Source organism: Pristiophorus japonicus, chromosome 14 (genome assembly GCF_044704955.1).
Source record: "Pristiophorus japonicus isolate sPriJap1 chromosome 14, sPriJap1.hap1, whole genome shotgun sequence".
NCBI classification, from domain to species: Eukaryota; Metazoa; Chordata; class Chondrichthyes; family Pristiophoridae; genus Pristiophorus; species Pristiophorus japonicus.
Window position 1 is genome coordinate 128,367,111 of NC_091990.1, and position 25,632 is coordinate 128,392,742.

At 41.9% G+C, this 25,632-nt stretch overlaps 1 protein-coding gene across 7 annotated transcripts in view; it reads right to left on the reverse strand.

Annotated features, from left to right (window-relative positions):
* The window catches only part of dennd5a (DENN/MADD domain containing 5A), a 233,345-nt gene that overhangs the window by 37,636 nt on the left and 170,077 nt on the right, over positions 1-25,632 (reverse strand). For all 7 annotated transcript variants that reach the window (XM_070899600.1, XM_070899599.1, XM_070899602.1 and 4 more), the window contains one exon: positions 7,986-8,114. In XM_070899600.1, the coding sequence (XP_070755701.1) occupies positions 7,986-8,114 (129 nt within the window). The remainder of the gene's footprint in view (positions 1-7,985; positions 8,115-25,632) is intronic.

A 25,632-nucleotide genomic window follows, 5' to 3' on the forward strand; every position in this document is an offset into this window, starting at 1 on the left:
GCTCTAGAAATAGTGGATGCATTCGTGATCATTTTCCAACAGTCTATCGACTCTGAATCAGTTCCTATGGACTGGAGGGTAGCTAATGTATCACCACTTTTTAAAAAAGGAGGGAGAGAGAAAGCAGGTAATTATAGACCGGTTAGCCTGACATCAGTAGTGGGGAAAATGTTGGTATCAATTATTAAAGATGAAATAACAGCGCATTTGGAAAGCAGTGACAGGATCGATCCAAGTCAGCTTGGATCTATGAAAGGGAAATCATGCTTGACAAATCTTCTAGAATTTTTTGAGGATGTAACTGGTAGAGTGGACAAGAGAGAACCAGTGGATGTGGTGTATTTGGACTTTCAAAAGGCTTTTGACAAGGTCCCACACAAGAGATTGGTGTGCAAAATTAAAGCACATGGTATTGGGTGTAATGTACTGACGTGGATAGAGAACTGTTTGGCAGACAGGAAGCAGAAAGTCGGGATAAATGGGTCTTTTCAGAATTGCAGGCAGTGACTAGTGGGGTATCGCAGGGCTCAGTGCTGGGACCCCAGCTATTTACAATATACATTAATGATCTAGATGAAGGAATTGAGTGTAATATCTCCAAGTTTGCAGATGACACTAAGCTGGGTGGCGGTGTGAGCTGTGAGGAGGACGCTAAGAGGCTGCAGGGTGACTTGGACAGGTTAGGTGACTGGACAAACGCATGGCAGTTGCAGTATAGTGTGGATAAATGTGAGGTTATCCACTTTGGTGGCAAAAACAGGAAGGCAGAATATTATCTGAATGGCGGCAGATTAGGAAAAGGGGAGGTGCAATGAGAACTGGGTGTCATGGTAAATCAGTCATTGAAATTGGCATGCAGGTACAGCAGGTGGTGAAGAAGGCAAATGGTATGTTGGCCTTCATAGCTAGGGGATTTGAGTATAGGAGCAGAGAGATCTTACTGCAGTTGCCTCACCTGGAATATTGTGTTTGGTTTTGTTCTCCTAATCTGAGGAAGGACGTTCTTGTTATTGAGGGAGTGCAGCGAAGGTTCACCAGACTGATTCCCAGGATGGCAGGACTGACATATGAAGAGAGACTGGATCGACTGAGCCTGTATTCACTGGGGTTTAGAAGGATGAAAGGGGATCTCATAGAAACATATAAAATTCTGACGGGACTGGACAGGTTAGATGCAGGAAGAATGTTCCCGAAGTTGGGGAAGTCCAGAACCAGGGGACACAGTCTAAGGCTAAGGGATAAGCCATTTAGGACTGTGATGAGGAGAAACTTCTTCACTCAGAGTTGTTAACCTGTGGAATTCTCTACCGCAGAGTGTTGTTGATGCCAGTTCATTGGATATATTCAAGAGGGAGTTAGATATGGCCCTTACGGCTAAAGGGATCAAGGGGTATGGAGAGAAAACAGGAAAGGGGTACTGAGGGAATGATCAGCCATGATCTTATTGAATGGTGGTGCAGGCTCGAAGGGCCGAATGGCCTACTCCTGCACCTATTTTCTATGTTTTTATATTTCTATGTAAAAGCCATCAAGTCTTTTTCAGAATACGGTAAAATCAAACTTGGATCCATAGCAGTAAAAGGTAGAAACTGGATTCTAGTGTACACATCAATTAACTCGGAGAAGAATCCAATGCAAGTTTAAAATATATATTTTGATTCCAAAGTTGACATGAAAAGTTAGCTTAAAAGAATTACACAATTTGTAACTTGCTGGATTTTACAACTGCCTGATAAATAAATGATTGACTACATGAAGAATAAATATTCTTTTCATCTGTATTATTGTATCAGGGTGTAACAGAAATGTTCAAAGTCCAGAGAAATAAAGCAAAGATCCAATCAGTTTTTGGTTTTTGCAACTGAAAACTCTCAGCAGATTATAAGATGGCCTAGTGACAGAAATTGGGTATTGCAGTGTCATCTGTTTGCCAAAGGGATAACTCACAACTGTTATTTAAACCAAATCATATTCTTTATAGTTACTCAATCCCTACCCTGCATAATCTTGACCCCAGTCCCATTATATTTCATTCTAATACATAACCCTATGACCTTTATCCAATTTAAGTCAATAACTAAAATTCCATACAAAGAAATAAAACTAATGATTAAGCTTCAATGAAAAGTAGTTTCTCTCATTTAAATGCATCCCATAGTAGTCTCAAATATCAACATAAAAAAAACCACAGTGGAAATGTATTTTCCAAGCAGGCAGGGCTTCAGTAACACCAATTCATTAAGCAGATCAATAATTTACCAAGCCTCAAAGGGATGCAAGAGTGGAGTAAGGAGAAAAGGCAAGGCTCACAGGCCTCTGCTTATTATCGTCTATAATTAGTTTCTCAGGAACAGTCCAGGAAAATCTCTATTTTTGCCTTCCCGCAGTGAAACAACAGGACTCTGGTTTGTGGCTCTGAATAATGATCTGCCCTCTTTGCCCCTCATGCAGTCTTGATGACATAAAGCTAGCATGCCCTGGACTGCTACACTTGAATACTCTTATGTTTCATTTGAGGAGCCTATATATTTTTTTTTTAATATTAAACTCTTTTTAAAGAAGCATAACATAAAAATATTTTTGTAATTGTATTCCTTTTCATCTTTCCCTGGCCAAATTAGGGGCCCAAGTTTCCACATGATTTGCGCCTGATTTTTTAGGAGCAACTGGTGGAGAACGGACTATCTTAGAAATCGCAATTCTCCACATTTTTTTTTTGCAGTTCTAGTGAGGTAGAACAGTTCTACTTTGGAACAGAATTTTTTCTTCAAAAGGGGGCGTGTCCGGCCACTGATGCCTGATTTCAAAATTTCCACAGTGAAAACGTACTCCAAACGAAAGTAGAATGGAGCAAGTGAAGATTTTTGTAGAACTGAAAAAACCTGTTCTACACATTAAAAAATCAGGCGCAGGTTACAAATTAGGCGTCCAGAACGAGGTGGGGGGGGGGGGGGGGGGGAAGGGAACTCATTAAATTCTACAATAAATCCTTATTTATACTTCTACAAATATTATACAAATAAATCCAACCTGAATAAACATTTATAAGCAAAGAAAAGATTAAATAAACCATCTTCCTACCTGTGTGAAAGTGCTTCAGCCATCGTTCGTTCCCGCGGGAGGAAACCGCCGTTTGTTGCCGCGGAGGGGAGGGAGGGGAATGAGACAGCGGTTTGTTGCCGCCGCGGAGGGGAGGGAGGGGAAGGAGACAGCGGTTTGTTGCCGCCGCGGAGGGGAGGGAGGGGAAGGAGACAGCGGTTTGTTGCCGCGGAGGGGAAGGAGGGGAAGGAGACGAAGGAGACAGCGGTTTGTTGCCGCGGAGGGGAGGGAGGGGAAGGAGACAGCGGTTTGTTGCCGTGGAGGGGAGGGAGGGGAAGGAGACAGCGGTTTGTTGCCGCGGAGGGGAGGGAGGGGAAGGAGACAGCGGTTTGTTGCCGCGGAGGGGAGGGAGGTGAAGGAGACAGCGGTTTGTTGCCGCGGAGGGGAGGGAGGGGAAGGAGACAGCGGTTTGCTGCCGCAGAGGGGAAGGAAACAGCAGTTTGTTGCCGTGGAGGGTGGGGAGGGGAAGGAGACAGTGAGAATGCTGCAAGTGCTGATGGCAATGTGCTTTTATTAAAACAATGTTCAAAAATTAAACAGCTACAAAGAACTACAAAAATGGCCGAGTGCCAATGTTTTTTTCACACTGAGCATGCACGAACGCTCCAACGCGCATGTGCAGCGTTGCCGGCAGGAAAAAAACTAATTTAAATAGTACCCGCCCCCTCCCACTTACAAAATCGGCGCGAGTGTAGGCTCCGCCCCCCGGGCGCCGCGCCAAACAGACAAGGAGCTGCAAAGCGCTCGAGAACAGCGCGGTTTTTTTCTGGCGCCGTTTTAGGCGTGAAAAACGGGCGCCCAGCTCGGAGGGACGCCCGTTTTTTATCCTGTGGAAACTTGGGTCCTAGGAGTCTAACAGGCTATTATTGCAGGAGAAGAATTCAAAAGTTAAAAAAAAAATCTTTTTAATAGTACTTAAAAAAACAAAACCATTTTTTTAAAATCATGGTTGCTAGTTAGTTTAAAAAAAATTAAAATTTCCCATCTTGTCAATGGGGGAATCAAACTGAATGTGCGTCTCGTGCATGATGAATCAAGTTTCTCACTAATAAGAGACTTATGCCTACTAGTGAGAGAATAGTCTTGAACAGCAGGTGGTGTGCAATGGTCAACACGTTGGTGTTTTTTTTGCCTCAGTACTGAATAATTTACTTACTTATTTCAATATATTTTAACATTAATTTCATTTTATCTATTCAATACCAGAAAATTTCAAATTAGGTTCATTGGTGCCTTACCTGTTGGCTGGATTGTTCCATTAAGAGCTTAATTAATTGGTGACATAAATGGCATAATTGGCTGTTTTCTTCTTGTAACTATTTGGCTATTGTTAAATTAAAACAGCATAAAATTGATCTTGCTGGTGAGACTAATCTTGCGCAGCAAGAGACTGGTAGATGGAAAAGGCCAGGAGTGTGTGGAGTTTATCCCGAGTATCCCTGAGCCTTCACATCTACTTCATCTAAAATTATACTTGAGAGGTTAAATCACAAAGTTGTTGAAAACAGTGTAGTATGAGAAGGCAGTTGAAGCCGGTCATATATGGTATCCAAGTGATATGGGATGTCATGGATGTTTCCTGTGTCTGGGATGGCCATATGTGTGGTAAGTGTCTTCGACTGCTTGCACTCAAGCTCGAGGAACAGCGAGGGCATTTTATTATACAGGGAAGGCTAAAGGGCTCCTGGAGTTCACATTCCAGCAGGTAGTTACCCTGCAGGCAAAGCAAGTTAGTCAGGCAGGGAAGTGGGTGGCCATCTATCAGGAAAGGAAGAGGAGTGAGAAGGCAAGCAGCAATCCCCTGAGTGCAATGAATTGACAAACGGGTATTCAGTGCTGAATACCTATGACAATCACAACTCAAGAGGAAGCCAAGCACAAAGCAAAACCACAGCAGTGTGGAGCAAGTGGTTACCAGAGGGGAAATGAAGTCAAGATACACAGTATCAATGCATTAAATACAGATTGTAAACTTCATCTTGCCAAATCCATACTATAATCTTGGACATTGAACATGACGTCGTGATAGTTACTAAGCAAAATCCAGCTAGGACCCCAAGATGTTGTGATACACTTAAATTACGGTTGCTTTTGTTATAATTTAGATTGTTGATTGATGCCAAATATCAGCTTTTTTTTTTAAACTGTAATCACCAATATTAATTATAATCCTACCGTAAAAGATGTTATAGTGTAGAGCTGAATGCTAGCTGACAGACAGAACAAAAGCTGTGAAAGTGGATTTCTGAGACAGTCTCATCATCAAATCATGAACTGGCAAATACTGTCTGCACATGCCTGGCTGAACATACTAGCACATGCTTACATGGTATTTTTCTATTCTGCAGGCTTGTCTGGCCAATTCTCACACTTCTGCCAGTGTGCAGAGTGCTCCGGTCTATTCTAACCCTGCGAGTGTGGTTTTAATAGCTCTGTTCATTTTATTGACTTCTCAATAACATTTTGTGTTAGTCAGGCCAGCAATTTCTCCTCTTTGCCAAACAGGTCTAAACTTTTTGATGTATTCTGACAAGCCGACCGCCAAGATTAATTCAAGCAAATAAGGCAAGCCTCAGTACAACTTCATAGGACACTAGCTTGTGTATTGAATTTAGAAAAAACAATCCGAACACAAAAAAAGATACCCTGGAGTTTTCAGTTTCCTATAAATGGAATCCACAAAACAGAACACTTTCTACCACACAAAAATCTACAGAATCAAACAACGTCACAACAAGACGTGGATAGAATGGCAATATAACTAAAATGTACTACCGAGGGTCACAATGGTTTAACAAGTTTATCTAAAACATCGGAGCCATTTATATCTTAAAGGTTTCTGGTTTGATACCCACTCTGTACAGAATAAAAACGAGTCATCACCACTTTCAGGAAACCGGGAATAAGCAGGGAAGTCACAAGGAAAAGGAGACAAGGCACTCATTTATCTGGTGTATGACACATAATCTAGGCTCCTGCTTCAGTGCAGTACTGAGGAGTTGCTGCACTGCAAGAGATGTTATCTTTTGCAATAGATATTAAACTAAGTCCCACTCTACTTGTTTAGGTGGACACAGAAGATCCCTAGGCACTGTCAAAGAACAAGGTGTTCTCCCGATGTCCTCGTCAGCTTAACTATCATTTATCTAATTTGTTGTGTGTGTTGTGGGGCCTTCATGTGCACAATGAGCTGCTGCATTCTCCTACATGACAGTGACTGAACTTCAAAAGTAATTTATTAGATGTGAAGTGCTTTGAGACATCCTGAGGGCATAAAGCGATTTATATAAATGCAATTTCTTCTTTTGTTCACTATAGATATTATTTTGATCCCTTGTCGGAACTAGGTCTAGAGGAAAATTAACCCTAGTAGTGATCATAATACACAAAGTCAAAAAACAATCCAAAACCACATTCACTAATTCTAATTCTGTTGCCTCACTTCCTTCTGGACATTTCCAGTTGAGACTGGGTCAAAGTCAACATTATTACAATGTTATTAGGCTCAATTTTCCCCAGTGATTTGCGCCGTTTTTTGGAGCAGGCTGCTCTTTTTGGTCGAAGTTGAAAAACCACAGTTTCCCCAATCAATTTGCGCCAGTTAGTTCCGATTTTTTTAGGTCCGGTTTTTTTTCAGCCAAAGGGGGCGTAACCAGCCACCTACGCCAATTAGAGAAGTTTGGCCAGCTAGGAGTTACTCCAGTTGTGCTTAGGCTAGCGTACGTGGCTTCTGCTGAAAAACCTTCCGGAGATTTAAGGAAATTGGCCCAGCAGATGCCCAGACACACTAAAAGAATTGAAAAAGACATAGCAGCAACTTACCTCACCATTCTCCCAGTTCGGTCCCCGGTCCACAGAGAGAGGAGAGAGGAGAAAGAGGAGAGAGGAGAGAGGAGAAAGAAAGAGAGAAAGAGAGAAAAAGAGAGAAAAATATCCGGGGACAGAGAATGGGATTGCACCAGGAGAATGGGGACCGAGAATGGGACTGGACCGGGAGAATGGGGACCGAGAATGGGACCTGACCTGCAAGCCCTTTGGGCAGGGTTGGAGGTAAGTTGCTGCTATGTGGTTTTCAATTCTTATAATGTGTTGGGAGCTGGCTGTATGCTTCAATTTGCAGGCTCAGCTCGCATTGTATCCCTAGTTACCATGGCAGCCCAATCTTTTTGGCGCAGATCAAGGCTCCAACCCCAAAATTAAAGGTCTGGTTATGCCATGCCAAAATGAAGAAATTCAACGGGGAAACGTAGAATTTTTTTTGCCGTACTTAGGCCCCAAAAAATCAGGCGTATCTCTCAAGTATGCTAAAAAGATACTTTGGGGAAGTTGAGCCCATTGTCTGTAAGTACCCTTTTATCTCATTGTTGTATACTCTGTGGGCAGACTCTTTTTGTTAAACATATCTACAAACTGGCTATTAACTCAAACAAGATTATTTCATTTTCTGCACTTTTCAGGTCTGTGGGTTCAAAATAGGAAATATTGGAGGATTTAATCAGAATTTACATATGTTTTATACTGTAATTTAATTTAGAGATGAAAATCAAATATCAGAGCTTAAGTTCCCCATTAAAAGTTTCAAATATAATTTCAAATATAGTGGCTGGATTCTGAATTGCAATTCTTTTTTTCTTCCGGTTTTAACACCATCTTGAAACTACAACTTAATTCTAACCCATTTGAACACATTTTACATTGGGGTATCAGCCATAGTGTAAATAGTGATGGCATCAATTTGACTCTGATACATTAGAAATTCTGCAATCACTTATACATGTTTACACTTATAAGTTTAGACTTTTAACTGGTCATACTAGTCACTGATGTAGTACACACTAAAGATGGGCTTGGGTGGTTACAGGAACAGTATACTGTACACTCCTTACTTTGTTAGCTCATGGTCTGAGAGGAGCTGTTTGAGATGTCTAGACAGCAGTTTCTTCTCCATAGAGAGTCTCACCCAAGCTCGGGCTTTGCCCACATCAGTTTTGATCTCACCAATATTCTGGATGTGCCTGGAATAGAAAAAAGATTCAGATAGTTTGCCACAATAGCCCAGTTTTGTGATCTCAAACTGTTATAGAAACATAGAAAATAGGTGCAGGAGTAGGCCATTTGGCCTTTCGAGCCTGCACCACCATTCAATAAGATCATGGCTGATCATTCACCTCAGTACTCCTTTCCTGCTTTCTCTCCATACCCCTTGATCCCTTTAGCCGTAAGGGCCATATCCAACTCCCCCTTGAACATATCTAATGAACCGGCATCAACAACTCTCTGCGGAAGAGAATTCCACAGGTTCACAATTCTCTGAGTGAAGAAGTTTCTCCTCATCTCGGTCCTAAATGGCTTACCCCTTATCCTTAGACTGTGACCCCTGGCTCTGGTCTCCCCCAATATCGGGAACATTCTTCCTGCATCTAACCTGTCCAGTCCCGTCAGAATTTTATATGTTTCTATGAGATCCCCTCTCATTCTTCTAAACTCCAGTGAATACAGGCCCAATCGATCCAGTCTCTCCTCATATGTCAGTCCTGCCATCCATGTGCAGTTCTGCCAGGAACTCGTACTATAGGTTCCACTGCAACTTTAAAGCCATTTGCAGCCCTCGTGAACAAAAGCAACAAATCATTTGAAGGAATTGACAGTTTTGTAATTAATTTATTGTCAGGTATAACAATGGGAAGATTCAAGTTTTAAAGGAATCAAACCAAGAATGCTCACAGACAATTCCAAGATATGTATTCATCAGTACAGGCACAATATGCTGAATGGTCTCCTATGCAGTAATTTCCCATTACTCCATCCTTTGTGAATTATGGCATTGGGCTCATTATTGACAATTCAGTTGTTAAACTGTAAACAGATCAGCACCATCAGCTAACTCTTCCATAATGATTTCAATTCAATCAGAAACCAACCCCAACCCCCAGCATTAATTACATAAGAACATAAGGATTAGGAACAGGAGTAGGCCATCTAGCCCCTCGAGCCTGCTCCGCCATTCAACAAGATCATGGCTGATCTGGCCGTGGACCCAGCTCCACTTACCCGCCCGCTCCCCATAACCCTTAATTCCCTTATTGGTTAAAAATCTATCTATCTGTGATTTGAATACATTCAATGAGCTAGCCTCAACTGCTTCCTTGGGCAGAGAATTCCATAGATTCACAACCCTCTGGGAGAAGAAATTCCTTCTCAACTCGGTTTTAAATTGGCTCCCTGGTATTTTGAGGCTGTGCCCCCTAGTTCTAGTCTCCCTGACCAGTGGAAATCTATAAGATCACCCCTCATCCTTCTGAACTCCAACGAGTAAAGACCCTGTCTACTCAATCTATCATCATAAGGTAACCCCCTCATCTCCGGAATCAGCCTAGTGAATCGTCTCTGTACTCCCTCCAAAGCTAGTATATCCTTCCTTCAGTAAAGTGACCAAAACTGCACGCAGTACTCCAGGTGCGGCCTCACCAATACCCTATACAGTTGCAGAAGGACCTCCCTGCTTTTGTACTCCATCCCTCTCGCAATGAAGGCCAACATTCCATTCGCCTTCCTGATTACCTGTTGCACCTGCAAACTAACTTTTTGGGATTCATGCACAAGGACCCCCAGGTCCCTCTGCACCGCAGCATGTTGTAATTTCTCCCCATTCAAATAATATTCCCTTTTACTGTTTTTTTTTTCCCCAAGGTGGATGACCTCACACTTTCCGTCATTGTATTCCATCTGCCAAACCTTAGCCCATTCGCTTAACCTATCTAAATCTCTTTGCAGCCTCTCTGTGTCCTCTACACAAACCGCTTTCCCACTAATCTTAGTGTCATCTGCAAATTTTGTTGCACTACACATTGTTCCCTCTTCCAGGTCATCTATGTATATTGTAAACAGTTGTGGTCCCAGCACCGATTCCTGTGGCACTAACCACCGATTTCCAACCCGAAAAGGACCCATTTATCCCGACTCTCTGCTTTCTGTTAGCCAGCCAATTCTCTATCCATGCTAATACATTTCCTCTGACTCCGCGTACCTTTATCTTCTGCAGTAACCTTTTGTGTGGCACCTTATCGAATGCCTTTTGGAAATCTAAATACACCACATCCATCGGTACACCTCTATCCACCATGCTCGTTATATCCTCAAAGAATTCCAGTAAATTAGTTAAACATGATTTCCCCTTCATGAATCCATGTTGCGTCTGCCTGATTGCACTATTCCTATCTAGATGTCCCGCTATTTCTTCCTTAATGATAGCTTCAAGCATTTTCCCCACTACAGATGTTAAACTAACCGGCCTATAGTTACCTGCCTTTTGTCTGCCCCCTTTTTTAAACAGCGGCGTTACATTAGCTGCTTTCCAATCCGCTGGTATCTCCCCAGAGTCCAGAGAATTTTGGTAGATTATAACGAATGCATCTGCTATAACTTCCGCCATCTCTTTTAATACCCTGGGATGCATTTCATCAGGACCAGGGGGCTTGTCTACCTCGAGTCCCATTAGCCTGTCCAGCACTACCCCCCTAGTGATAGTGATTGTCTCAAGGTCCTCCCTACCCACATTCCCGTGACCAGCAATTTCTGGCATGGTTTTTGTGTCTTCCACTGTGAAGACCGAAGCAAAATAATTGTTTCAGGTCTCAGCCATTTCCACATTTCCCATTATTAAATCCCCCTTCTCATCTTCTAAGGGACCAACATTTACTTTAATCACTCTTTTCCGTTTTATATATCTGTAAAAGCTTTTACTATCTGTTTTATGCAAGTTTACTTTCGTAATCTATCTTTCCTTTCTTTATTGCTTTCTTAGTCATTCTTTGCTGTCATTTAAAATTTTCCCAATCTTCTAGTTTCCCACTAACCTTAGCCACCTTATACGCATTGGTTTTTAATTTGATACTCTCCTTTATTTCCTTGGTTGTCCACAGCTGGTTATCCCTTCTCTTACCGCCCTTTTTCACTGGAATATATTTTTGTTGAGCACTATGAAAGAGCTGCTTAAAAGTCCTCCACTGTTCCTCAATTGTGCCACCGTTTAGTCTGTGTTTCCAGTCTACTTTAGTCAACTCTGCCCTCATCCCACTATAGTCCTCTTTGTTTCAGCATAGTATGCTCATTTGAGACACTACTTCCTCACCCTCAATCTGTATTACAAATTCAACCATACTGTGATCACTCATTCCGAGAGGATCTTTTACTAGGAGATCGTTTATTATTCCTGTCTCATTACACAGGACCAGATCTAAGATCGCTTGCTCCCTTGTAGGTTCTGTAACATACTGTTCTAAGAAATAATCCCGTATACATTCTATGAATTCCTCCTCAAGACTACCCCATGCGATTTGATTTGACCAATCGATATGTAGGTTAAAATCCCCCATGATTACTGCCGTTCCTTTTTCACATGCCTCCATTATTCCCTTGACTATTGCCCGCCCCACCGTGAAGTTATTATTTGGGGGCCTATAAACTACGCCCACCAGTGACTTTTCCCCTTACTATCTCTAATCTCCACCCACAATGATTCAACATTTTGTTCATTAGAGCCAATAGCGTCTCTCACAACTGCCTTGATATCTTCCTAAACGTATTAAATATAAGTACAATGTCCCGAATCTGGAATTTCAATAACCGGAATTGTCCAAAAATCAGAGAATTTCGAGGCAGCCAAGATGATGACATTGAGCGGCGAGGGATGAGGAAACACTTAAAAAACGCAGCGTCGGGGAGCCGCTGCCGGTGGTGAGGAGTGGCGGGAATCGGCGGGTGACGAGGAGCAGAGGATCGGCGGGCAGCGAGGAGCAGCAACAGCAAGGTCTGAAATTTGGCAAAACCCGAAAACCAGCACGGACTCGGTCCCGAGGTTGGCGGATTTCAGACATTGTACCTGTAGTCCAATTACTGTACAGATATGCACAATTAGACCGTCAATCTACTAACCTGCAAATTTACATCAGTGTGGAAACCTGTGTACAACTCTTCTCTTGAGAAAAAAAGTGCTTTTCAAACTGTTTATACCTGACTGTTGTTGTTCAATGGTCTGTGTTTCAATTTGCAGTATGTTTCTAATGTTTACTTTCTCGTTACCATCTCAATGACCAGTTAAACCAATCTGTCACTATTTACCCCATCATGAACCTCCATTATCTCCAGCATTTTGATCAGGTCAATCTTCAACCTTTTCAGCTCCAATGAAGAAAACCCTAACTTTTCAAACCACTGTTTATAACTGGAACCCCTCATCCTTGGTAACATCCTAGTGAATACACACTACACCTTTTAAATTGCTTCTATAACCGTCCTATAATGGGATATCTAAAAAAAAAATTCTCCAACTGTGGCCTTCGATCTTGTTTTCTCTCTTTCATTTTGTATTCTTGGCAAAAGGATTCCATTTGGCTCTTTATAACAATATCTACTTGCAGTTATAGTGATCGAGTCATATGCGGACAATAAATGCTTAACAGCAGGATAGCCCTGGAATGAAAAGAATTGCATTTAGAAAAATGGACTCAGGCATTCATTATTTATATTTCTGCAGGGTTAATGTTAACTAGGTTGGAAATAATGGAAAATCTCTGTGGTAAATGTATTTTCCCCCTTGCTTACTTAATGTACTGCCCACTTATCATTGTTAGACTGACTTATTAAAAATCGAGGTATTTCAATGGTGCCAGAGCAAAACCACAATAATACTGAGCGAGCAACATGAAATTCGTAACATGAAAATGTTTTCCTTCTGTATATTTTCTCCCCTCATCTCCTGAAGATGTCGATTCCCTGCTGCGAAAATGTTCCTACAGTATCAAATACCTAATATTCATGTGCGAACGTGGAAACAGAGTCTAGCAAGTTATTGCACTACAAGAGAGATCTGAGCCTGTCTTCACCTAACATCCACACATGTGCACTTCCACCATGGGCTGGTGGATTGCAGACAGGTGCAAAAATCCTGGCATACTTTGACTGCACTATTCCCCTTCCTCAATTTTGCTGAGATATGGCACCACAGGCATCAGCACTCCCAAGTGGCCATTCTTTACATATAAATGTAGATAGTAAACATTAATAAGCTATTTAACCACAGGAACAGTACCTATGAGCCAGATAACATTCTTGCCTACAGTAAACACTTACACGGGTATGATATCAGACTGGTATAAGTTTGGTAGCATAGTGGTTATGTTACTGGACTAGTAATCCAAAGACATGATCCAGAGATATGAGTTCAAATCCCACCACAGCAATTGGAGAATTTAAATTCAGTTAATTAAATGAATCTGGAACAACAAGCTAGTATCAGTAATGAAACTCTTGGATTGTCTTAGAAAAACATCTGGTTCATTAATGTCTATTAGATTCCTAAATGTTACTAAAATAGTGATTTCTGGAAGTTTCCTCGAAGAAGAATTTATTCAGAAGTGAGCAATAGTGACCAGAAACATGGTTTGCTCAGTTAGAGGATCTCTGAGTCAATGTTAACTAGGTCAGTGGCAGCAGGCTGCTGGAATTGGCCTCAGCACCTCGGTTAGGGAGAGGATGAAAAACTTGCTCTTAATTGGCAGGAAATGACCTGGATGAGGTACTGGAGGTGGAGTAGCACCTGTGGATCTATACTTCAACAGGAGACTGCAAAAATTGATGAAAGATTTTTTCCCAAAAATAAATCCATCATAAGGTTTTCCATTTGCCACTGTCCTGGAACAGTATTTTGGGATTTAAACACATTTATTCCTGGAAATATATTTTTTCAACATGTGAGAGAATGAACCACAAAATGACGGTGTTTTCAAGAGTTGTTGCTGATCACACAGGGGAATTTAAATTCAGTTAATTAATTAAATAGATCTGGAATAAAAAGCAAGCATCAGTAATGGTGTTCATGAAACTACCCAATTGCTGTAAAAACCTATCTGGTTCAGTAATGTCCTATAGGGAAGGAAATCTGCCGTCCTTTACCTGGTCTGGCCTCTATGTGACTCCAGACCCACAGCAATGTGGTTGACTCTTAATTGCCCTCTGAAATCGCCTACTAAGCCACTCAGTTGCATCAAACTGCTACGACAAAGTATAAGAAAAATAAAACCGGATGGACCACCTAACATCGACCTAGGCATCAGATTCAGACACAACAAAAGCACACCCAGCCCAGTCGCCTCTGCAAAGTTCTCCTCAATAACATCTGGGAACTTGTGCCAAAATCAGGAATGCTGTCCCACAGACTAGTCAAGCACCTGGCATTACTAAAAATGAGGTTCCAATCTGGTGAAGCTACAACACAGGACTACATGCATGCTAAACAGTGGAAGCAGAATGCTACAGACAGAGCCAAGCAATCCCACAACCAACGGATCAGATCAAAGCTCTGTAGTCCAACTATATCCAATTGTGAATGGTAGTGGACAATTAAACAACTAATGGGATGAGGAGGCTCCATGAACATCCCCAACATCAATGATGGCAGAGCCCAACACATGAGTGCGGAAACATTTGCCAGAAGTGCCAAGTCTCGTCTCCTCCTGAGATCCCCACCATCACAGATACCAGTCTGCGGTGGTGGGGATAGCCAATTCGACTCACTCCGCATGATATCAAGAAACGGCTGAGCACACTGGATACAACAAAGGCCATGGGCCCAAACAACATCCCGGCTGTTGTGCTGACGACTTGTGATCCAGAACTAACCCCGCCTCTAGCCAAGCTGTTCCAGTACAGCTACAACACTGGCATCTATCCGACAATGTGGAAAATTGCCCAGGTATGTCCTGTCCACAAAAACCAGGACAAATTCAATCCAGCCAATTACAACCCCATCAGTCTACTCTCAATCATCAGCAAAGTGATGGAAGGTATTGTCAACTGCTCTATCAAGCAATGATCTGTTCACCGATGCTCAGCTGTGTACCACCAGGACCACTTGGCTCCAGATCTCATTACAGGATAAAGCATGGACAAAAGAGCAGAAATGCAGGGGTGAGGTGAATGTGATTGCCTTGGACATCAAGGCAACATTTCACCCTGTGTGGAATAAAGGAGCCCTACTAAAATTGAAGTCAATGGGAATTGGGGATATCACTCCACTGGTTAGAGTCATACCTAGCACAAAGGAACATGGTTGTAGTTGTTGAAGGCCAATCATCTCAGCCCCAGGACATCGCTGCAGTAGTTCCTCAGGGCAGTGTTCTCTGCCCAACCATCTTCAGCTGCTTCATCAATGACCTTCCCTCCATCACAAGGTCAGAAGTGGGGATGTTCGCTGAGGATTGCACAGCGTTCAATTCCATTCACAACTCCTCAGATAATGAGGTAGTCTGTACATGCACGCAGCAAGATCTGGACAATATTCAGGTTTGGGCTGAAAAGTGGCAAGTACATTTACGCCACACAAGTGCCAGGCAATGACCATCTCCAACAAGAGATGGTCTAACCACCTCCCCTTGACATTCAATGGCATTACCATTAAATCCCTCACCATCAACATCCTGGGGGTCACAATTGACCAGAAATTTAACTGGACCAGCCATATAAATACGGTGGTTAAAAGAGCAGGTCAGAGGCTGTGTATTCTGTGGCGAGTGTCTCACCTCCTGACTCCCCAAAGCCAGCAGGCGCATGGGATCACTGCCATCTTCAAGTTTGCCTGCAAGTCACACATCTTGGAAATGTATCGTCGTTCCTTCATCGTGGCTGGGTCAAAATCCTGGAACTCCCTAACTAACAGCACTGTGGGAGTACCTTCACCACACTGACTGCAGATGGTTTAAGAAGGCAGCTCACCACCACTTTATCAAGGGAATTTATGGATGGGCAATAAATGCCGGCCTTGCCAGCGACGCCCACATCCCATGAATGAATAAATAAAAGCACTGGATAAATATCAGGATTTTTTGCTCGTTATCCTGGAGAACTTGACGTCAATTGCAAGACTCGAACTGCAGTTTAGGGCAGTAATGTTGTCTACAATTGAATAGCCTATAGATACTCATTGCCTAAGCTCACACATGAAAAATGGCCACTTAGTTGAGCTACTGGGGAGTTGCAAAAAACAGAAGCAAAAGCATAAATGGTGTACTTCATTTCAACCTTCCAGTGCAGAGTAATATAACTGAGTCCAGAATATGGTACCAGGACTCAGCATAAACTGGCCATTATATGGTCAGTGTTGCTGCAGTGAATGACTTATTTTTTTAAAAAAGGGTTTTCAAAAACCAGACAGTACTGGATGGCTCCAAAGCACAATAATAAGCAACAAGAAATACAGCTTTGCCTGCATAACAGCCAGTGCATGTGTGAAGTGATTTGTGATGTTTCAATGATATGACATGGTGCTGTGTAAATGCAAAGACATGAATGCCAAATAAGCAAGTGTCCAAGTTTTTCCAGGAAAAAATAACATTACATTTTTAAAGGGGTGCAGGAAGATAGAGATCTGGGGTGTATGCGCACAAATCTTTGAAGGTTGCAGGACAAGTGGAGAAGGCTGTTAAAAAAGCACCTGGGATCCTTGGCTTTATAAATAAAGGCATAGAGTATAAAAGCAAGGGAGTTATGTTAAACCTTTACTGGTTAGGCTTCAGCTGGCGTATTGTATCCAATTCTGCACACCACAGTTTAGGAAGGATGTCAAGGCCTTGGAGAAGGTGCAAATTTACTAGAATGATACCAGGGATGAGGGACTTTAGTTATGTGGAGACTAGAGAAGCTGCGATTGTTCTTGTTATGTCTTGAACAAAGAGTCAGACTAGATACTGCAAGCTCAAAGTAAGGTGTGACCTCAGTCCTTTATTACAGATCTCAGAGTGCCTCTTCAGCCTGTGAGGCCTCCTTATACATAGGTGCTCCCAAAGGATTGTGGGATCCCTTGGGACTCCAGGGGATAAGCCCTCTGGTGGTTAGACATGGTATTTACAGATTTACATACATAGCAGTTCTCCTGAGAGCAGAGAAGGTTAAGGGGAGATTTAATAGAGGTGTTCAAAATTATAAGATGTTTTGATAGAGTAGATAGGGAGTAGAAGGTCGGTAACCAGAGGACACAGATTTAAGATAATTGGCAAAAGAACTAGGAGAGATTTTTCACACCGCAAGTTGTTTTGATCTGGAACACACTGCCTGAAGCAGGTTCAATAGTAACTATCAAAAGGGAATTGGATAGGTACTTAATCTTGAAAAAAACCCAGGGAAAGAACAGGGGAGTGGGACCAATTAGGTAGCTCTTTCCAAGAGCTGGCCGAGGCACAATGGGCTGAATGACCTCCTTCTGTGCTATATGATTCTATGATTACAGTGTAGCTAATACACTAAAATCAATTTAAAAAAAAACTTAATCCAATTGTTAAACTCCCTCATCAGGCATAATTTGGTAACTAGCTGTATTCTATTTATGTAACATATCTAGAAATTAGGGACCAGTCACATCTTCACAGCCTATGGATTCTCACCCACTCACTGACAAAATGATTTGAACCATTCTTCAATTTCTTAGGTATTTGTTATTATTCACTTGATGAATTTGTTATCCTTGCTTCTCCCACTGCATTCGGTTGCTTACTTTGTGGATAAGTGTTATCAAAGTACAATACAGTGGCAGGACCGGGAGCAAATTAATTGCATTTTGTCGATTTAAATACACATATGTGCTGATCTGTCAACTTCTCCATCAGTTGCAATGTTAGCACTGCCACACAAACAGTGTGAACTCAATTTAGCAATGCAAGAGGCACGCTGGAGATTCAAAGTGACAATGATTCATTTTAAAGTAATTTTAAAAATTCATCATAGAACCAGGAATACAGTAGAATATTTCAATCTTCATTTCAAATTTTAAACAAAATTAAATTATTTTTGTCATTGATCAACAAATAAGACTGCTGCAGCAGAACTTCTGGAAAACAGCCAAGTAACCGTGTGAAATGATCGACGGGAGGGCCAAATGTAGTGAAGATGAGCACAAAGGATTCTGCAGACTAGATGTCCCATGGCGGATGGAATGATTTAACTGGTGACTGACACAAGACAGCTGTGAGACAAGTGAAGCAAAATCATCTCCTCGCAAAGTACAGCAGATGAACTACATCCAAAGGAAACAAGCTGCAATTGACTGCTGCTGAAGGAGCTGAAATGTTTCATGCTGTGCAACACGGCCTGTCTGATGACAGATGCACTTCAATGCAGACTTGACCTAACCATTCAAGTGTGCAGTAATTTAGATATTGCACGAAAACTGTACTCTGGGAAATGAGGGCATGGCAATCATTGTATCTAACTGATTCAGTACAGGCATTACCAATTATTTCCAATGGTAGTACTGTATTTGTTAATGTTTCAGTGTGGAAGGCCCTTTAGGTTTCTACAATGCAATGAGCTGCAAGTCAGCTTTGGGGCGAGACTGTAGAACGAGTAAGTCAGCTGATTTTGCCAGTGAAGAAGTCTTGTGCATCTTGCTGCTTTTCTCATTAGCGTTGTTTAATGTCAGGACCTCCCGATTAAAAATGGGAGTCAGGAGGTTTTTCAAGAAATTTCTTCAAAAGAAAAACATATTACTGCATTGGTCAAGTTTGTAATACTTACACCAAGTTATCAGCTGTGCCTGTTCTGTTACAGAACCACATTGCACATTGTTCATCGTATATAATACACAATACTGCAAAAAAGGATATTGCAAAATTGAGCTCGGACTGAAATCAAAAATGCTGTAGGTGCAGCCATTTTTTCTTGCTTGACTACAAGAATTAAAAGTGATTTGATTTGTACTGAACAAAATTTCAAACAGCAGCAAGATATGTGCCAACATGATGGTGCTCCCTAAATCCAATCATTGATGCAATCCTGAAGAGATATGTGATCAGAATTTTATTTTACATTTAAGGTGAACAGATAATTTGACAATATTTTGAATAAAAGTAGAGAAGGAATTATGTTCATTTTTTACAATGTTGTGTGTATTTGACATAATTTGCTGCTAATCTTCACGACTTGAAAAATCTTCTCAAAATCTTATCTCCAAGGAGAGCTCAGAAATCACAAGTTCTTTGAAGGAAAATCTAGAGAGCTGACTTAATGATGGCCCGAATTTTGTGGTTTTGCGCTGAATGGTGCTTGCTATTCATCTCGCTGACAGCTGCCCGCAAAGTTTTCACAGGCTTTAGAGTGCTGACTTGCTCTAATCCAGCCCTCTACAGGGCATCTGTGGCATCTGTGAGCAGGGCAGAAAATAGTGCATCAGATTGAAGAATTCTTTAAACCAGGAAGTGGTTTTTTATTCAATGATGAGATATGTGCATTTGTTGCCTATCCCGAATTGCCCTCGAGAAGATGAGGATGGCAGATTTCCTTCACTAAAGGTGAACCAGATAGGATATTACGACAATCTGGTAATTTCATGGGGCCCAATTTTGGCCATGACTTGAATCAATTTTTTTGGAGTAAGTTGGTTTTTCTGACGTACGTTTAAAAAAAACCCAGTTTCCCCAATAACTTCTTCCAGAGTAACTTAGTTAGGTACGATTTTTTTTTAGTTCACTTTTTCCTTCAAAGGGGGCCGTTCCCAGACACGGCAGTTTTGGCTATTTATGCCAGTTTGGCCAGCTAATACTTACACCAAATTGACTTAGGTCAGCGTATGTGGCCAGTTCTGAAAAACCTTGCGGACAGTTAAGAAATCGCAGCAGGTAAGTAAGTAAGGACCTGTACGCAAGCACCAAGCAGCAAACATTCCAAATAAAAGTTAAAATAACTAAATAAAAATAAAGAACTCAGGTAAATAATTGATTAACAATTAAATATTTGAAGTAAATCCTACCTTGGGCCGGGGAAGGCAGCGGGCTGGCCTGTACGGGAAGCCATTCGGTGTGGGATAGGGATGGCCGGCAAAGATGTATCAGGAGGCTGGAGGGGGGGGGGATGGGGGGAGGGAGGGAGGGAGGGAGGGAGGGAGGGAGGGAGAGGAAAGGCTGGGCTCGGCGGCATCTCGGGTAGGGTTCTGACAGCCTGGGCTGCACTCAGACGCGGGCGACCAGTCGGCCACGGCTAGGAGCGGCGAACATCGGGTCCTGCTGACAGCTTGCAGGACACACTGCACATGCGACAGCTGCCGACAGCGTTTTCAGCGCAGAGCTGTAGCTCCGCCCCCCCCCCCCAACCCCACTCCACCATGGACACCGCGCTCGGACCCGGGACACTCTGCAGAGGGGCCAGGATACTAAGTAAGTTTTTTGGCGCCCTTTCCAGTCTAGTAACATAACCACTATGCTACTGTAGTTCTATATAAAAGTATAAAACAGGAAATATAGATTTAAATCATGTACAGAAAGTGAAAATACAGATGGAATTGAGAAAGATAAAAGTGACAGATGGAAAAAGTAAAAAAAGATATTTTAAAAAAATCTGCAGCACTAACTTTCTTCTGAACAACTGAGACTCCACACTTGCAAAATTAACTTTTCAGGGTCAGAGAGGTTGATCAGCAGTAATTATCACTTTTTATGTCATTAAACACTCACTTACTCCTAAATGCACCAGCCCTAACTTTTTCAGTGGGGAACTAGAGGACAAGTACCCCAATTTCACGCCGTTGCATTCATTTCAATGCCGAGTCTATCGGGAGAGGACTGCAACAGCACACCCTGTGGAGGAGTGGGGTATATCTGACAGATTTCCACATTTAGCTGAGCATGTGCGGACGCCAGAAATTGCTGTCCGATTTACCCGGTTATAACGGTGAGCGCTGATGGCCTCACCGCTATTCCTGTCGCAAAATCGAGGCTGATATGTTCTCTGGAGGAATGAAAAGGAAAATCATGACAAGTCTTCCAAGGAATGATTGTGCAAAGCTTGGGAAGGGATTCTCATTTGTCCTGAAGACAGCCCATTAACTCTTTCAATGAGGCACCACAACCTTCTGGATTTTCAGACAGCAAGTGCTGAAAATGATTCTGCTGTTGCCATTTACACCTCCTCTAGACCCATCTTTTTGTTTCTTTACTTGCCTCATTACTATCCCCTTTTGCCTTGCACCATCATAGAAACATAGAAATTTACAGCGCAGGAGGCCATTTCGGCCCATCGTGTCCACACCGGCCGACAAAGAACCACACGGCCCTCAGTCAGCAGCCCTGAAGGTTACATATAAATCTACAATCAATGAACAAAGGTGGAAAGGCAAAGAACACCCAGCCCAACCATTCCGCCTCACACAACTGCGACACCCTTTACACTGAAACATTCTATACTCCACCCCAACTGGAGTCATCCCTTTTGTCTTTTAATCTCTCCTGCTTTCCATCCTATCACAGTCCTTCCCTTTTGTTCTTTCTTCCCTGCCTCTGTACATCTCTAACATTTCCCCATTCTGATGAAAGGTCATTGATCTGAAACGTTAACTCTGTTTCTCTCTCCACAGATGCTGCCTGATCTGCTGAGTATTTCCAGCATTTTCTGTTTTTATTATGTAAGCAATTTAAATGGCTTGTTTAGATGTTGATATTTCAGAAAAAGCCACTTCATTGTCTGGTTTACAAGTGTTCAACTATTCAAATTGAATACAAAGCATCAAATTCTTTGTGATAAGGTGCTTGTCCAGCTAAGTGCAAGCAGGATTGCAAAGGCAGGGTTTCTAAACTGATTAAACCTGAGTAAGGGAATGACAAAGAGGGGAAAGAATTAGGAGAGAAAACACACACACACACACACACACACACACACACGTTCTCTGCCTAGATGAACAGACCTGAGCTTCAATTGCTGCAAACTATTTTACTCTCCTTGATGGCTCTGAGCTTAACAATTCCGTAGTAGTGCCATACTAACTCAGGTGGTCCTAGGTTTGATCTGGTGGGATAACTGATCACAGCCACAGCGGCACTAAAAGTAGCATCACCCCAGTACAAAAAGAGCAGAGAAATAGAAAACAAATCCCACATCAACTCGGGTTCCCAGCCACTGCCTCTGGAGATGCTGTGTATGGATGTTGGTCAAGGACAGCATTTGGCTCAGCTGTGCTGTGTCGCTCCAGCTGCTGACAACTCATGGCCACTTGGGCAAAAATGTGGAACTTGACTCTGGTGAGGACTTGATGCTTTCAGGGTGGATGGCAAAAAAGAAGATAAAATGAGGTCGTCCAGCCAGAGTACATAGAGACTGTTCCCATTGGCAGAAGAGTCAAGAACCAAAGGACACAGATTTAAGGTGATTGGCAGAAGAACCAAAGGGGACATGAGGAAAAACATTTTTACGCGTGTGGTTAGGATCTGGAATGCACGGCCTGAAAGGATGGTGGAGGCAGACTCAATCACGGCTTTAGATAAGTAACTGAAGGAAAAATAATTTTCAGGGCTACAGGGAAAGGGCGGGGCAGTGGGACCAGCTCTTAGAGAGCCGGCATAGGTTTGATGGGTCGAATGGCCTCCTTCTGTGCTCTAACCATTCTATGATTCTACCAAATTTTGAGATAATTTTTTTTTTAAGCCTGTAAATCTCACTTGAAATCCACTAGAAGTTTTAATTTAAATTATCTGTATATTTAGATTGTCCTTGGATTCAATCACACCAACGGAAATATATTACACTTCTCTTACAAGTACCAAAGTAAAATGCAAAACACAGCATTTTCATACAATGTTCATATTTTCATGGCTTTCATTTTGGAATCATTCCAAAATATTTCAAACAACACAAACCACCATTTTTTGGCATTTGTAATTGTCCGTTTGGGAGATGTTTTTACTTTCACTGGTGTGGAAGATCAAAAGGAAAGCATGTGGAAATGCCAACAATGCCCACCAAACAAACACGGCCACTGAATTTCAGAGACTAAAAATGGCTTTACACAAATCCATTTCATGCCTCACTTGATAGTTTTTGATATGTCACGAAGTCTGATCCTGTCTTAAAGCCCCAGGGATATAAGCTCTGTGGTGTGTTCAACTATCTGTACTTAACTTTATGCTTAAAGTTTAAATGTCTCTGAGTGACATCCATGAAATGTTGCTACCTGTAGTAGCGCTGAAAATACAGAATAGGTCAGGAAACCACTGCAGCAGCAAAAAAAATGAAGTAAATTACATTCTAAGTTGGTCGTTTATACAAATTGTTCATCTGCACACAGTTTTGAAAAATTTCATATCAGGCTTATTTTTGCTTTACAAACATACATAATCAATTTTGATATGGGACTTCATACAATTTGTTTAAACGGTGTACAATTGGTTCTCTTTTTCACCATGAAGCTTATTTTTAAAATGTTGCAATTGATGGTGTTACATTATCATAAGAGTTATACTTTCCACTCAAAAGTATAATCAGTCTCATATGTAAGAAACAGATCTAAGATTACACTTCTCTTACAACTATGGCACTTCAGGTCATGATAATGCCAGAGCAGTGCTCAGCTGTAGTCAGCACAACACAAGTTTGCATTTGCCCAACTGGCATAACTACATCAGTATTGTTTCTCATTCATAGAACAGCATCAAATCAGAGGTAGCAAGTCATTCTATAAACCAGTGCCAGGTTCACAACAATAGTTACATAATTAAATCCTCGTATGGATCAGTCCCACAAGCGATACACTGACTTTCAAGTAAATTGTAGCAAAATCCAAGGTCAATTATAGGTTTTACCTGCATTTACTATAGCAAATAAAATGAAAGGAGACCTAAAATGTGAGCACCTACATTATATAATGTATGTGGACATTAGAACTCCCCACAACAGTACTAGGTTCACCCTTAAAAATCGTAGTATTAGTGACTCAAAGTAAGGTCTGAAAAAGGAGTTTCTGTAAGCCAGAAGTTCATTTTCTACTTTATTGAAAAAAACAAGCCAGTTATGGATGTTTTGTAACAGAAGACAAGGGCATACTTTAATTGCACAATGACACTGTGCAAAATGTACTGCCTACTTCTGCTGAGCTGTGCAGATGAAGAAGTTCCCAGGTTCGATTCCTGGTCTGTGCTAAGTCACCCGACATGGGGTAATAGTACAGGTATTATAATTGCCTTGGCACCGTGGACTTGCGGGGGGGGGGAGGGTTGGGAAGAGGGGGTCGCAGGACCATTTTTCCACTTCTGATTCCAAGCCAGGGACCACAAGTTAGATGAGTTGACAGCACAAATTGAGACAAATGGGTATGATCTAATAGCCAGTACAGAGACGTGGTTGCAAGGTGACCAGGACTCGGAATTAAATATTCAGGGGTATTTGACAATCTGGAAGGACAGACAGAAAGGAAAAGGAGGTGAGGTAGCTCTAGTGATAAAGGATGGAATCACTGCAATAGTAAGAAATGATATTGGCTCAAATGATCAGGATGTTGAAACAGTTTGGGTGGAGATGAGGAACAATAAGGGGAAAAAGTCACTTGTGGGCGTAGTCTATAGGCCCCCTAACAGTAGCAACTCTGTTGGTCGGAGCATAAACCAGGAAATAGTGGGGGCTTGTAAAAAGGGAACAGCAATAATCATGGGAGATTTTAACCTGCATATTGATTGGACAAATCAAATTGGTCAGGGTAGCCTTGAGCAAGAGTTCATAGAGTGCATAAGGGGCAGGTTCCTTGAGTAGTATGTAACGGAACCAACCAGGGGGCAGGCTTTCTTAGATCTGGTCCTGTGTAATGAGACAGGATTAATAAACAATCTCCTAGTAAAGGATCCCCTTGGAATGAGTGATCATAGCACGATTAAATTTCAAATTCAGATGGAGGGTGAGAAATTTGGATCCCCAACCAGCGTACTAAGCTTAAATAAAGGAGACTATAAAAGTAAGAGGGTTGGCTAAAGTGGACTGGGAAAATAGATTAAATGTAGGACAGTTGATGAACAGTGGTGTACATTTAAGAAAACTCTCAAGAAAAATATATTCCAGTGAGGAGGAAAGAGTGTAAGAGAAAAGATAGCAATCCGTGGCTAACTAAAGAAATAAAGGTCGCTATCCAATTAAAAACAAGGGCATACAAAGTGCCCAAAACTAGTGGGAGGACAGAAGATTGGGAAGCTTTTAAAAGCTAGCAAAGAATAACTAAAAAAAATGATCAAGAAAGGGAAGATAGACTATGAAAGTAAACTAACACGAAATATAAAAACAGATAGCAAATGTTTCAATAGGTATATAAAAAGGAAAAGAGTGGCTAAAGTAAATGTTGGCCCCTTAAAGGACGAGACCGGGGAATTAGTAATGGGGAAAATGGAGATGGCAGAAACTCTGAACAAATATTTTGCATCAGTATTTACGGCAAACGACACTAACAATATTCCAACAGTGGATAGTCAAGGGGCTATAGAGGGGGGAGGATCTTAACACAATCACAATCACTAAGGAGGTGGTACTCAGTAAGATAATAGGACTAAAGGCAGATAAATCCCCTGGACCTGATGGCTTGCATCCTAGGGTCTTGAGAAGTAGCGACAGGGATTGTGGATGCATTGGTTGTAATTTACCAGAATTCCCTGGATTCTGGGGAGGTGCCAGCAGATTGGAAAACCGGAAATGTAACGCCCCTATTTAAAAAAGGAGGCAGGCAAAAAGCAGGAAACAATAGAC